At 35.4% G+C, this 15,340-nt stretch overlaps 3 protein-coding genes across 4 annotated transcripts in view; all 3 read left to right on the top strand.

The window, feature by feature from the left end:
* Positions 1–947: 947 nt before the first annotated feature.
* Positions 948–11,796, top strand: LOC119836273 (coiled-coil domain-containing protein 63-like). Its single transcript, XM_038361561.1, has 10 exons — positions 948–1,019; positions 2,734–2,856; positions 6,614–6,802; positions 7,061–7,197; positions 7,555–7,729; positions 8,391–8,570; positions 9,161–9,311; positions 10,235–10,406; positions 10,797–10,935; positions 11,303–11,796. Exons 1-10 carry the CDS (start codon positions 948–950, stop codon positions 11,435–11,437), a joined length of 1,473 nt encoding a protein of 490 aa, XP_038217489.1. The 3' UTR covers positions 11,438–11,796.
* Positions 3,089–5,951, top strand: LOC119836274 (serine/threonine-protein kinase RIO3-like). Its single transcript, XM_038361562.1, has 2 exons — positions 3,089–4,528; positions 5,515–5,951. The coding sequence occupies exons 1-2, from the start codon at positions 3,518–3,520 to the stop codon at positions 5,581–5,583; spliced, it is 1,080 nt and encodes a 359-aa protein (XP_038217490.1). The 5' UTR covers positions 3,089–3,517; the 3' UTR covers positions 5,584–5,951.
* Positions 11,797–13,893: 2,097 nt separating the features above from the next.
* LOC119836250 overlaps positions 13,894–15,340 on the top strand; it is an 8,786-nt gene continuing 7,339 nt past the window's right edge. Inside the window, exon 1 of one of the 2 annotated variants that reach the window (XM_038361528.1) lies at positions 13,894–13,957. The gene's annotated coding sequence lies outside the window, so the exon portion shown is untranslated. Of the gene's footprint in view, positions 14,076–15,340 lie in introns of both variants that reach the window. The other variant, XM_038361527.1, reaches the window with a different exon arrangement.

Raw genomic sequence — 15,340 nt, 5'->3', positions numbered from 1 at the left:
TTTTAATTATTTCTTTGGAGTAGGAAGTGGTGATTGAGATCATATATCACATTCAGATGTATCTAAAAACAAGATATTTCTTATGTATCATTAGCACAAACATGTTTTGTCGATAGTTTTATAAATTTGTTCATGCACGTTAAAGTGACGATAATATAGTTGTAAGGACATTTAAAGCTTTATAGACCTACTAGCATACCCGGCCACGCGTTGCTGTCGGATTAATTATTGGGACAATTAATCGAAATAAAAACTATCCTTTATCTTAAGTTGGACCAAACTACACATAAAATGCCAAATTTCATAAAAATCGCTTGAGTTGATGAAGAGTTCATTGGGGACATACATCATGACACAAGACAAACGGACAGCGAAGTCTTATCAATTGGTTTCCGTTTTACTCTTTGGTTATGGAAACTACTTGTATATAATAACCCATTAAATAAGAATATACAAATAATAATAGCATTAATTTATTATTTATGCATAATAATGATTACCTTAATTCAAGAAATGTAAAAATTATAAAAAAAATACTAGCTCGCCCCGCGGTTTCACCCGCGTAAATCCGTATCCCGTAGGAATATCGGGTAAAAAGTTGCCTATTCCCGTTGTCCAGCTGTCTACGTACCAAATTTCATTGCAATCGGTTCATTAGTTTTTGTGTGAAAGAGTAACAAACATACACACATACTTACAAACTTTCGCATTTATAATATTAGTCGGAGGGGTGGTAGGATAGGATTACCACAGATAACATAACTCTATACTAGTAGTATCACTAAACTATTTCGCAAAACATGCCTAGCTTTCTGTATGGAGCATAAACAATCTTCGTTGCTTAGCATCATTGATTTAACTACAATTTACAAGGCCTAGTAAAACAGCTTCGTTTCTTAATTTGAAAATATAATTCAAATTTAGAATAGAACATTAAATACGTAAAAATGTCTGGACCGAGCGATGATATGGAAATGGAAAAAATGGCGGAGGATGAGTTATCTAAACTGCAAAGACAGGTAGGTGTTTAGTTGAAAATTCCCATAGGCGCGAAAGAAATAGCTTTTTCTTTCCAATAACAATTATTGAGAGGTTATAATATACCAACGTACCATATGATGGAATTGTCTTATTTTGAAAATTCGTAGATATTCTAAACTTAAATAACTTATAAGAGGGAAAAATCGTCAATGAGGCTTTTCGAATTAGACACCAATAGAACCCCAAAATAAATTACAATAAAAAAAATAGTATCACGTTGTGTAGGGCTGCCATCCGTCCGGGTTTCCCCGGATTTGTCCTAGTTTAGAAGGCGTCCGGGGAGCGTCCGGGCGGGGTTTTATTTGTCGTCCGGGTTTTACACTTTTCAAAAAAAAAAAATAATGAACGCCCAACGGTCGCGCGCGACTCGAAAGTTTCGAGTCGAAACGTAAATTAAACAATTTAAACTAAACGTAATTTAGTTTAAATTGATTAAAAATAATAAATAAATATTTAAAACCATTAAAACTATATTTTTTCCACTTAGAAACTTAGAAAAAATAAAAACTCTTGAAACGTCCGGGTAGTAAGATCCAAAATCCGGGGTTTTCACGTTTCTTGTACTGGGTGACAGACTTTCGAGGTGGCAGCCCTAATGTTGTGTATTATGTTATCTGTGATAATAGTAAATTTGCTTAGGTTTATATAAAAATATTATATATTACCTGCTACATTAGCATTTCCCTCTCGTAGTCAAAGAAAATCACCATATAAAAAAACATGATATGAAAACATCGCTCCATCACAATGTGAAAGAAAGGAAACAACACACTTTCACATTTTATAAAAATTCGTAAGGATTCCTTTGATTCCTGCACTCGGCGTCTCATCGGTTCCATCAGATCTCGCGCCCCGTCGCACCAAGAGATGCAAGGAAGTCCACACGTTTGCGCACACGCGTGTTCAATTAAGTGCATTTGGCCCATATTCATTGAAAAGTTTGATATAAGAGCTGCTAGTGCTCGTTCAAAATGGCGTAATGTACTGAATTAATTTAAACAAACAATAATAAATCATGTCATGAGTATTTAACGTGAATGCGTGATAATTACTCATAAAAGTCGGTTACTAGTTTTCTTTAAAAAACAATAATGCAAATTTTTGCGTGTTGAAGGACTAATACGCATAGTTTCATTACATTGTGATGACAAGTAAAGTTGGAATAGTTGATTTCATCATTCATTCGCCTAGATTCTAAAACCTCGAGGCATTTTCAAAACTAAAGTTATAAAGATTTAATTTTTTGTTTGTTTGTGCCTATTTGATTTTTTAAAACTATTGAATTGAACATATATTACAAATCAGGCATCTTTACTCGGGTAACTAGATGATATGTAGTATAATCATGAACTAGCTATGCAATAAGGTTTCACGCGCAGACGACTCCACGTAAAAAAACAAGTATTTCTATAGCTTACGCGTATGTGTTATTCTGATACACAACCTTCAGCACTGCCAAGTAGAATGAAAATCCGTTAAACGGCTCTTACGTTTCAGAGAGACAAACATACGTCTATCACTCCCCACAAACTCACTATATTTGAATGAAACATGGCTAGGAGTATAGGATGTGAACTCCTCTAATTTTTGTTGTTTAATTTATTAACGATATGCCATGCATTTGTGGGTTTAAGTATCATCTTCGTGAATCGTGATTCTTTAAAATGTTTATTACTATTTATGTGTTTCTAGTTTAGAGTAATGGAGGTCGATCGTGCTAATGTCATGAGCAGTGTGAAGCCCACCCTTAGAGTGCAAAGGAACATTATACAATCGCTGACCGCCGATCTCGATAAAATAATGATACAACTTAAGGTAGGTTACTTATGGTATATTGTTTTACATAATGTCACAAAATTTATAACTATATTCCATACATAACTGGAGGATAATTATATACTAAACGTAATTACTAGGTAACGCTATGTGAATTATATCTTGATGTTGAATTTGTTTATATGAGAAAAGCCGCCACGTTTTAAAAGTCTTGTGATATCTGTATGTACCCTGATAGTTGATACGTCATTATTTCTTTATGTCAGCAGTCAGTGTCATTGAACTGAGGAATTATTAAAGTTATTTATTTATAATATTTTACTTGTGCAAACTGCAATCCGTGAATCTGAAGTAATATACCAAATATTATGAAACATGTCTCAAACTCAGTTTCTAGAAGCGGATGACATAATTTTATAAATTTTCACCCTCCTCTAATCTGTAATATTGTGCAATATTTCTACCCAAATCCAAAATTTCATTAAAATTATGCAATATAGTGGCCCATATATATGTGCAAAACATAGGGTGGCAGGCAGTATCAAGACGTAGTTAGCGCATTACAAAACTGTGAATACTAAATCAAGTAACAAAGTTAGCTATCAATAATATATAGCGTAGACATTGCGGGTTTAAATTCACAAGTTATTGCTTATAATTCTCGTGTTACGTTTTTTACCGCGAAAATTTCCACATAGTTATGTCAGAGGAAAAACCATTACAAGCCATAGAAGATTCTTTGTGGTGCAGCCATAATATGAGTTTCGAAGTGAATCAAGGGTTCGACGTGATTGAATTAGATCTGAAATCGAACACGTTTCAAGAAAACATATACGACGAAGATCTTCACATAGATAAACATTGGGATGTGATTGATGCACAATTAAAGGAATTCGCTAGCCCTAAAGCATTGAAGAATACATCAAAAAGAAACTTCAGAAATGATAACAAAATTCTTCAGTTTCCAGCAAATCTAAACACAATTAATTGTGCTTATATACAGACACCAAATTCTGATAAATTTAGAGAATTACGCTTTTATTACCATCATCATAATACTAAGAGAGAAGTTGCCATACTGATCATAGAAGATGAGTATTCAAGACGGATATTAAGAAAATTAATCAATTGTGGACTGATTAGAAATATAGACAACATTATTTCTCATGGAAGTGAATCGTTAGTTCTACATGCAAACTTTAGTTTCCCTTTCCGTGGCCTGAATCAGTGTGCAATAAAAGTATATAAAACAAAGATTCACACAACTATTTCCTCTGAACCATATGTGAGGCCAGATTATAAATTCACAGAGTTGTTTGTAAACAAAAATACTCGGCAAGTGGTTAAGCAATGGGCCAAAAAAGAGTTTGATTTGTTAGTCAAAATGCAGGCTGTCGGAATCAATGCCCCATCACCAATTTATTGCAAATCACATTGTGTTTTAATGTCATTTATTGGTGATGAAAAGAGAGCTCCGTCTTTGGCGGAGTTAGTAATTCCTATGGAAAAATGGCAATATGTGTATACCTGTGTGCTTCAAGCAGTGGATAAGTTATATTTTGAAGGTGGTTTTGTACATGGAGATTTAAATGAACATAATATATTATGGTGGGACGATAAATGTTGGTTTATCTCTTTCTCTCAGGCACTGCCTACTGATCATGAAATGGCACTGTTCTTTTTAAAAAAGGACTGCAGAAATATTAAACAGGTAAGGAGATTTTTATTATTACTTATTAAATATTAACAATACAATATCCTACTAATATTATAAATGCGAAAGTTTGTGAGGATGTGTGTGTGTTTGTTGCACTTTCACGCAAAAACTAATGAACCGATTGCAATGAAATTTGGTACGTAGACAGCTGGACAACTGGAATAACATATATAGGCGACTTATGCGGGTGAAACCACGGGGCGCAGCTAGTAATCTATAATAATAATTAAAAGTTGATGAGTTTGTTTTGTTCATTGAAATTAGCTACACATTGACATTAGGAAGTACTGGTCCAATTTAAATAATTCTATCAAACTCAAACTCAAACATTTATTAATTTAATTAGACTTCGTATAGAAGCATTTGAATCATCATAATACAGTTTGAACACTTACCACAGGTTATGAAAGCAGTTTCTATAGTGAAGAGCCGGCTAGAAATTCTGTAGTTCTCCTCCTCCTCCATAAATGAACTATCTAACACAGAAACTATGTTCAGTGTAGAAAGTTAAAAGCTATATAATTATATGTGCTTTAAACTGCAGGTGTAGCTAGTTTTATAAAGTAATTGAAAAATAATTAATTGTTTATTAGCTGCCTAAACATAATAAATTATAATTATAGCTGCCTGTACATAATATACCTATAAACTGATTGGTAATTAAATATTATAATTAACTGTTTATTTCCTCTGAATTGCGAATTTTCGAATTTCTGAATCTCTGGTGGTAAAAGCTAAAACTGTGCTATGACAATTCAAAACTTCTTCTATAAGGAGTCTAATTGAATAAATAAATGTTTGAGTTTGAGTTGTTGACTATTTTATTAACATTTTCAATTGTTTTGTTTTTGAAACATCAATGTTTTTCAAATATACCATATCAAGAATTATTCTAAGTAATTTTTTATAAGATCTGTCTTAGAGAATAGATTGGGCTCAATATTATTATTATCATTAACTCATTGTTAATTTTTTTCCAGTTCTTCCAAACAAAATATGTGCATATGCTAAGAGGTCCCGAAAAAATATGTGCTACAGTATTAACATAATGTTTTTAAGAGATTGTCAATAAAATTGTCAACAAAGACTAAACTGAGCAATTGTGGATCTAACAAAGTTTATGAGCACTAGCTGACCGGCGAAAGGTTGGATATATACTATGTCCTGTGGCCACTACACTAAAGCGGCTCGACGGAACACAGTGGGGGTTATCGTCGGTAGGAATCCGACGTATACCACGGCTCATTTCCTGAGGGCAGTGGGTATCTATGCAAGATTTTCCACTCAAACAAAGAAAAGGTACAAAAAAAGATGTGGGACACTATATACACTCAAAATTAAAAAATAATCATTCCATCCATTTCAGGAGTTTGATATTAGGCTGTTTTATATTTTATAATAAATAATTTATTACCTATTGGTTTTTTTTTATTTTAAATATCACACATGCCATAAATTAGAGTAAGAATAAATGTATCATTTTACTTGTCAACATCTGAACGGATGGATTTTAAGAGATTTTGTTTTGTTGGTTTTGTCTTTCCATCTCTTGTAAGAATGCGAACTCTTGATTATGAAATGCTTAAAGTCGAAAGAATAATCTACCCTATTCTTAGTATATTTGTATTAATAACCATAAGCTTTACAATATTCTAGAATTATCTAGACTGAATAAAAAAAAATCCTATTAAATAACGCATTTTTATAACTGCATTCGTGAGGTAAACTAGAAGAAAAATAATACATTTTGAACATACTTTTAACCGACTTCAAAAAGACGAAGAGGTTCTCGTATTGAGTAATTTTTGGAGTGGTGTTACCTCAGAACATTCTACTGGGTGAACCAATTGTGATGTTTTCTTCATTTGAAAGCTGATGCCCCAATAATTGAGGCGATTTAGGTTTTTGTTAAAAACATCAACCCTCACGTATTGCTTAATTGAACTCATTTATTAATTATAAAAAATAACTTATATACTATTGGTAAATAATAAGTAGGTAGGTAGGTAGTAGTAATAATAATAAATAAGTAGGTATTTTCATGTAATTTTTTTACTGAGAGAAAAACTGAAATCGCAGTTGACAAAAAGCACATCGAACGTTCTGGAAAACGCGAAAACGCGGGAAAAGCTGCTGTCACTTTTAAAGGATTACGAGACGCATTCTGCGGAAGTAAAGGAATATCGGGCGAACATCAATGAATTGGACTTCCTTTTAAAGCAAGTGCAGAAGGAAATTAAAAAGCTGAGGTCGAAAGGATCAGAGAAGGTGATAATATTTTTCTTAGTAATTTTAACATTTAAAGCGCAATACATATTTATGTTGGCTTCGATGTGCGTTTGTCTCTCTACGTGTCTCTGTGTCCGGCTGTATTTCATAAATGGTAATAGTAAGATAATTATTGAAGATTTCAGAGATAATGAGTCCGACTCACACATATCCTATTTTTTTGATTTAATTGGTTTTTGGTAGCGAATAGATATTATTGTCTTTCCTAAAACATAAGCTATGTCGTGCGTACTTCAGGCGTATGAACCGACAGACAATCAAACGATAGTGAGTCAACTCGAGAACCGGCTCAACACAGCTATGATGAAGTTTAACTCGGTCAACAGCGAAAACTATAACATGCGCCTGCACATTGACCGGCTTCTGTGCGATCGGTAAGCGCCTTTTTAACTAAAATAGAAGTAGAGAATAGAACATTTTTAGTACATTATAATCACTCTTTCATTTATAATAGGAAATGGCAACACTTTAGTCTTAACCTATGTCCTATACTCTAAAATGAGTTGAAGTCACGTAATGCACTAGAAATGTGAGTTCTTGATTTTTTTTCACACTCTAACGTATTCTGTTTTAATCAACTTCCAACAAAAGACATTCCCAATTCGTTTTCATCGTTCTACCCTAAAAATAGGAAAGCTAACTATTTTATTAAGAAACACTTAAATTATATAAGTACATCTTTTTCTATGTCCATAAAATGAATATTTAAATGCTACGATAACCCGTTCCAGTCAGTTTTTCAACACAATCTGGAAGGGCCAGGTGCGCCGCCTGATGGAAGGCAAAGCGTTGGCCCTCGAGCTGGTGGAAGGCACCATCTCCACGTACGAGCAGCGCGAGGAGTGGTGCGCCAAGCTGGAAGCGCTGAAGGAAAAAGCGGCTGTGGACTATCGGAGGCACTGCTTGGTATATTTTTTACAGATTTCAAGGCAAAGTTACTTTTTCTGTCCGATTCTTTTTCGCGACTGAATCGCTGATTCGATTTGGATGAAATTTGGTACACACAGTTTCGGGTTTTTTCTTCAGAAATTATATATATATTTTTATTTTTGAAGAATAGCAAAAGAGACATTTTTGAAGAATAGAACTTTTTTTTTATGTCACAGTCAGCAATGGAGGTGGTGGGTCGCCTGATGGTAAGCGCTACCACCGCCCATGAACATTTATAGAGGCATAAGATCCATTGCAGACTTTACTCCTCTACAAATGGATTGCCGACTTTTTGGGAAGGGATTAAGAAAGGATTGGCTAGAGGAATAAAGGAAAGGACTGGGAAGGGAAGGAAAAGGATATGGGCCTTCGGCTCCCCCACTCACCGAACGAAACACAGCAGAATGAGATAACTCACGCCGGTCTTCTGTGGCTGTGGTACTTCCCCGGTGCGAGCTATGAAATGAAATTCTTTATTGCTAATAAGAAAAAACAAGCAAGCGGAACGTTACATTACTTTTAAGTAAGCAAATCGCTAGTTAGCGATCTCTACCAGGCAACCCTTAAAGTAGCAGGATACTGTGTACACCTTGGAACACGCGGGCTAACAGCTGCAACCAAAATGTTCGGGGTACAGGAGGTGCGCGAGCTGCACCGGCAGCTGGAGCACAGCGCGAAGCTGGAGCGGTTCCTGCGCAGCAAGGGCGCGGCGCGGCGCCCCGCCGGCGGGCGCCGCGCCGCCGCGCGCCGCGCGCGCCGCCACCAGCTGCGCCTCGCCGCCTACTGCGCGCACCTCACCCTGCTGGACGCCTTGAAGGTGCCCCTCCATCATCAGCCCATACCGGCCACGGCCATAATCCTCCACGCTGCCCAAGTGCGTCGGCAGATGTCACATGTCGTAGCACTTTTTATTCTTGGACGTGTGTGTGTACATTTGTATAGTATATATGACATACTTTTTTATGTCACAGGCGGCAATGGAGCTGGTGGGTCGCCTGATGGTAAGCGCTGCCACCGCCCATGAGCATTTGGAGAGGTGTAAGGTGGATTGTAAACCTTACGCCTCTACAAATGGATTGCCTACTTCAAACTGGAATGAGATTAAGAAATGAATGACGAGAGGAATAAACGAAAGGACTGGGAAGGGTAAGGAAAGGGGTATGAGCCTCCAATTTACCGAGCTTGTCACAATAATAACCATTAAATTATGATATATTTCAATTTACTAATGTATGGCTTGAAGCATCAATCATGCTTCTAATAAGTAGCCGTGTTTTTAAGAGTTCAATAGTTCAAATAGCAAAAAAAGGAACCCTTATGGTTTCGCCACGTCTGTCTGTCTGTCCGTCCGTATGTCACCCATTTTTTATTTCATTATTCATTTATACTTTAAAAAACCAATTTCAGGAGTACATGCAGGAAGACGACGTGGATAAACTGATGATAGAGTTTACGCGACGTGAGGAGGAGAATTACGCGTTATTCAACTACATAAACGAAGTTAATACCGAACTCAAGAACCTGAGCGACGCTGTCAAATCGCTAAGAGCTAATATTGGTATGAAATTTGAAAAATGCTTAAATTATAGAAAAAAATTGGCAAAATGACGCGGGTTTGTATCCTGCCTCGTGATCAATCATTATTTATTCTTTTGAAAAGTAAATTCCTTATTTATAAACCACTCGGCTACAAAACTAAAAATTTATGTATTAACTTAAACTTGGAAAGAAAAAGGAAATAGGTACTTTTTTTACCGACTGACGTCCTAAGAATGAAGGAGGTTCTAAATTCTACTCTTATTTTTTCGTTCTGTTATGAGTTTATTTTATTTGTATGTAATCCATAACATGTTAAGCTTTTAGATCGGTTTTTTCATGTTTTTAAATTATTAGTTTTTAACCCTCCAACTTTCAGTTGCAGACTTCAACCACTACAATCGCGAAATGACAATCTTTTATAAATTCAGGTACCATTAGGAGGCAAACGAGCAGACGCAATGCCAGATATTTAAAGCTAATTGCGTTGCCCATAGACACCTATAACACAAGTTATGGTGCCGTACCATAAAGGATGAGTTATGCAGTTAGTAAGATGTAGTATAAAGCCAAAAAAAACATGCGTTGATTCCAATAAAAATACAATCATCATCATCATCATCATTAGCTCATACATGTTCCCACAACTGGGACACAGGCCTCCTATGAGGGTTCAGGCCATAATCCACCACGCTGGCCAAGTGCGGGTTGGCAGATGACGCATGTCGTCGAACTTTGATTCTTGGACATGCCGATTTCCTCACGATGTTCTCCTTCACCGTTTTAAGCAGTGGTGATGTTATCCACATTTGCAGATAAATTGAAAAATCAATTTATTTCCTGCACGCTCGCCCGGTCTCGAACCCCGACTTATCGATTTTGAAGTCCGAGGTTCTCACCGCTGAGCCACCACTACTTAAAATACAATAAACCGACATAAAACAGAGGAGGAGCACACGAAACAGCAAGCGAAGTTGCACAAGCAGCAAGAGAGCAGCGCGGCGCTCCGCAGCGCGCTGGCGGCGCGGCGCGGCGCGCGGCGCCAGCGCGCCGCCGCGTGCGCCAGCACTCGCCTCGTGCTCGACTCGCTGCTGCAGCAAGTGCACTCGCTTGCCAGGTTGCTATCTTGTCATTAATAACTAGCGGTCCGCCCAGCTTCGCCCGTGGGACATATATAGCCTTCCTCAATAAATGGGCTATCTAACACTGGAAGAATTTTTTACATCGAACCAGTAGTTCCTGAGATCAGTGCTTTGAAACAAACAAACAAGCTCTTCAGCTTTTTAATATTAGTATAGATGAGGAAAAATACACAAAAAACCAAGTTGAATTCACAGAAGTTTCTCGAGTCGCTCGGGACTCGTACGAGAAGACTCGCCTCGTACTCGCCGATTTGTTACGATAAGTTCATTTTATTACCATATTTCTCTAGTTGGTGCCCGCAGCTCCTCTCAGTTCACGCAGTTCAATGCTGTAGAAAATTAAAATTGAATTATTTCTTCTTCAGTTCATCAGAATGCGAGTCGCTGCCGCTGCTCAAGCTGTTGGGCCATAACCTGGACATCAATGTTACCAACGCGAGACTGTTCATCAAGAGTCTGGAGAAGAAGATCACCGAAATCGTGGAGGTGATCAAGTTTGAAGAGGTGAGGTTATTCAAGTGACAACTGTCACATTATAATGAAAAATTTATAATAAGTTTCTCTTTTTCACCGTGGTGAAACATCTCAATTGCTTTGACGGCGCGGGTGAAGCCGCGGGCGGCAAGCTAGTAATAATGTATTCAACATATGCTCTTTAATCAGTATTAATATATTTTTATTAATGTTTTGAACATTGTGACACTGTAAAAAGATTCGGGTATTATCAGCACGATCGTTTTTATTTATTTCTATTCCAACCGGATTCAAAGAAAATGTGATATCTTTATATCTCAATTAAAATGCCTCATTCCAATTAAACCAAGATAATTTTTCATACACACATTTACACTAAACTTTATGCAACTTTCAGAAGTTCCAGGAGAGCAGTGCTCGGGCCCCAGCTGGGGGCAAGCGGACCCGTGGGCCCCGCACGCCGAGGCCCCTACACACTGGGCACACACCTCGACGCGCACACCCCGCACAAATTCGTCTCGCACCCGCATAAAAACTCACCGAAATCGTCTCACACCTCGTACAAACTTATATCCCACCCGCGTAATGCCCCGCGCACAAACTTGTCACACACCTAAGTCAAACATTAACACAAACTCGTCGCACACCCGCGTAGTGCAACCCGCACAAACTCGATTCACACCTGCGGAAAACTCGTCCCACACCTAGTTAATACACTCCGCACTCTCCAAACACTAGACACCCTACAAGCTGTCTGTCTATTATTGTGTATTCCTAGTTTATTAACGCATCTTTTTCTAAATAAAAGATTTATTGATATTATTTGATTATTAATTACTTTCGCACCCAATTTTGAACGACCCTAATTTGGTTTGACATGAAATAAATGGATGATTATGTAATGTTGTATTATTTGTCTTCTTTCTTCGTTCTTCTGTTTTCTGGTTAGCGCGTACTGGTTTTACCGCGTGGAGTTAGATCTTAGATCTCGAGTAATGTAGTGTAAGTATAAAGTACTAACTATGACAGTAGTTTTAAATTGACGCAATTGTTCCTAAAATTCGTATTGTTATAATTTCATTCTTATCGACACCGACCGATAAATTATCATGGTTCATTATTTCTGAAAACATCGCGTTGCCCAAGTCTTTTTCCTACAATATACAAATTAAATACACCGCTCTCTTATTAGAGAACGATGTTTAAATTAGTGTGGGGTAAGTGTACAACCACATACATTAAAAAACTTAAAAAATTTAATTCTTGAAGAAACAAATAATAAGTATGCTTAACACACAACATAATATTATTAAATAATATTTGCAATGGCAACTTTGTTCCATTAGCTTTTAGGGAAATCCCCGTGCGATATGTAGCGATAGATATTTATAGTCGCATCGTTACTAAACTGTGACTAATATAACAATATAAATAACTGGGCTGCTATCTTAAGGCTGAAAACTGTTTGTTTGTTGAACTTACAAAGCTCAGGAATTCCTGTTTTGAATTGAAAACTTCTTATTGCTATCGAAAGTGATCGATGAAAGCAAAAAAAAAAACCAATTTAATGATGACATGGTGATTTCTCATAACCTGTGTATTTTTTTTATTTTGAACCTGTATTTTTACTAGAATAAAAGGTAATTTGGAGTAGAAAGGCTTTAATTTCAGTTAATTTTGAAAATGTAAAATTAAAAAAAAGGAAAGACTGCAAGAGGCGATGTAACATCGCGGCTTGGCGGCTGAGATGAGCATATTAATGTAAAATCTTGCATAAATTATTATTTATATAATCATTACAATAAATAATCCGATTCCTACATCGAATTATCTGATATATATAATACACAGACTACATTGGTATAAATTATAATATACGAAAATTTTGTGTCCCCTGGTTGTGATTTTGTGTTTAAATCATTGAATAAAAATCATCAATCATCAATCAGGTTGATGCGGTTATAGTCGCGGGTAACAGCTAGTTAAACTGATATTAATTTCGCACGAACTATGCTTTACAGGGATTAATTATTTTATGCAGCAATATAGCGCTATCCTATATATATATAGAATACGTAGTACCACAGATAACATAATACTGTACTAGTTAGTACTCTTAGATAATAATTTATCAAAAACGACTTAAACGATGTATCTTTACAATGTTATAAACGCGAAAGTTTGTAACTATGGATGTATGTATGTATGTATGTTAGTTACTCTTTCACGCAAAAACTACTAAACCGATTGCAATGAAATTTGGTACGTAGATAGCTGGTTAACTGAAATAACACACAGGTGACTTTTTATCCCAATATTCCTATGGGATGCAGACTTACGCAGGTGAAACCGCAGGCGCAGTTACTACCTATATAATGGATTCAATGTACGTGGTGGATTTGTTGAAATAATATGTAACTAGCTAATAATAATTGAAATGGATTATTTATTTTTAAAAAGTCGTCATCTGGTTTATAGATATGTGCCTTCAGTTAAGGGTTTAAGTTCACTTTTGTTAGACGGCGCCTCTTATAACAATTACCTTTAAAATAAGAAGCTCAAAATCTGTCAAAGTCAATCTATTAACATATACAACTTTCACAAATGGATTGCTGATTTTAAATTAATAAGTGGAATAAAGGAAAGGACTGGGAAGGGACAACAAAGGGATATGGGTCTCCCCCTTCAGATGAAGTTTGGTCACTGACATAGTGACACGAGAATTTTATACATATATAAAGTTAAAATATAAAAACTCCAATGTTCTATGGAAAAACTAAACAAAAAAGATATAAAAGTATATAAATATAAGAAGTCTAGTTAAACAAATAAATGTTTGAGTTTGAGTGTATATTTAACATGACTAATAATTATTTCCGATTAGTAATTAAGTAATTAATTTTTATATAAAACTCCCCAAAGTTCGACTCTGTCTTTATAGTGGCAACTCAAATAATGCGTATGCGTCACCTATTGCATGAAGTCAGATGCGATGTTTGAACCATATAGGTATATAAAATTACTCTGTGCTGGTTGCAAATAGTTCCTCAGAGTAAGTAATCCATGAATGGTTCTACTATGCAGTGCACGTATTGTAATAACATTTTAAATTGTTATAATTATTCATTTTATTGAAGTGAAATAAAGACATATATTTGTCTTGTATTTTGGTAAGTCCATGTATTATTTTTTAATATTGATTTAGGTAATTTGGTAGGACCTTGAAGATGTTATTTATCTGCTTATTCATTTTTATTTTTTAACTTTGTTACACGGTATCGTTTCCATGGCACAGTTTGTTTATACTTTGTATTATTCTTATCTCAATGAGTATTGCCATACACATATACGCTGTATTGATGCACATATTATATATATAATGTATTTTCCTTTTTTACATGTTCTTAAATTATTTAATTTATCGTATATTTTTGTTTCACTTCCTGTGCTTGTTTCAGGGGATATTTTTTTGCGTTAATCATATAAAAGATTTATGCAAACCAATTTCATGTCTTCACGTTAGTTATCTGTATAAGTTGTTAGGTATTTAAAAACATTTGAAAATTGAAAGAATAGTAATCATTTTGAGTTTAATCGAAAAAAATGGTCAAGCATATTAGAAACAAAGAATAAAAATAGCTGAAGTTTTATAGGAAGAGAAGGCGAATGTCTTATTACCCACTTTAATTCTGCTACACATAATAACGATCGATGTTAATATTAACAATTACAAAAGAATATAAGTATCCTACTTATATTGTAAACGTACAAACTTTCATGTAAGTATGGATGGATGTATGTTTGTGTGGATGTTTGTTACTCTTTCACGTAATAAAATACTGAACCGATAGCAATGAAATTTGATACGTAGATAGCTGGACTACTAGAATAACACATAGGCAACTTTTTATCCCGATATTCCTACGGGATACAGAATTACGCGGGTGAAAACGCGTGGCGTAGCTAGTAAAAAATATTGTCAAAATCTTCTTAAATAATTAAAATTAATAAACAATAACGCCATTTTCACGCCAAGAAACATAATTATGTAGGCACATATTCTATTTGGCAATTACTAAGTCATTAAAAATATAAATAAAGACAAATGATGCATCTTATTATTTAATATAATTTTGTGTCTAAACAAAATATAAACACAATCGACGGAATCGCGGGCGTCAACAAGCCTATTATAAATGCAAGTTGAGAGTATCTTGCGTACGTGCTTTGTAAATAAACATCCGAATTTAGAAAAGCAAATGTAATCTATGTTTGTATAAAGCGCTAACAACTATAATTTTAAACCGAATTTTCACGCAACCTAACGTGAAAACGAGGCAAGTTCCCAAAAAGTAAAAATTCGAACGAACGTTAGAAACAGTGTGTATAATTTGCTCCCGTTTATTAAATTAAATTTACTAGTTTAAAGTGCACT

This window comes from Zerene cesonia, chromosome 23, assembly GCF_012273895.1.
Source record: "Zerene cesonia ecotype Mississippi chromosome 23, Zerene_cesonia_1.1, whole genome shotgun sequence".
Lineage (NCBI taxonomy): Eukaryota > Metazoa > Arthropoda > Insecta > Lepidoptera > Pieridae > Zerene > Zerene cesonia.
This window is presented reverse-complemented; position numbering and strand designations above follow the sequence as displayed.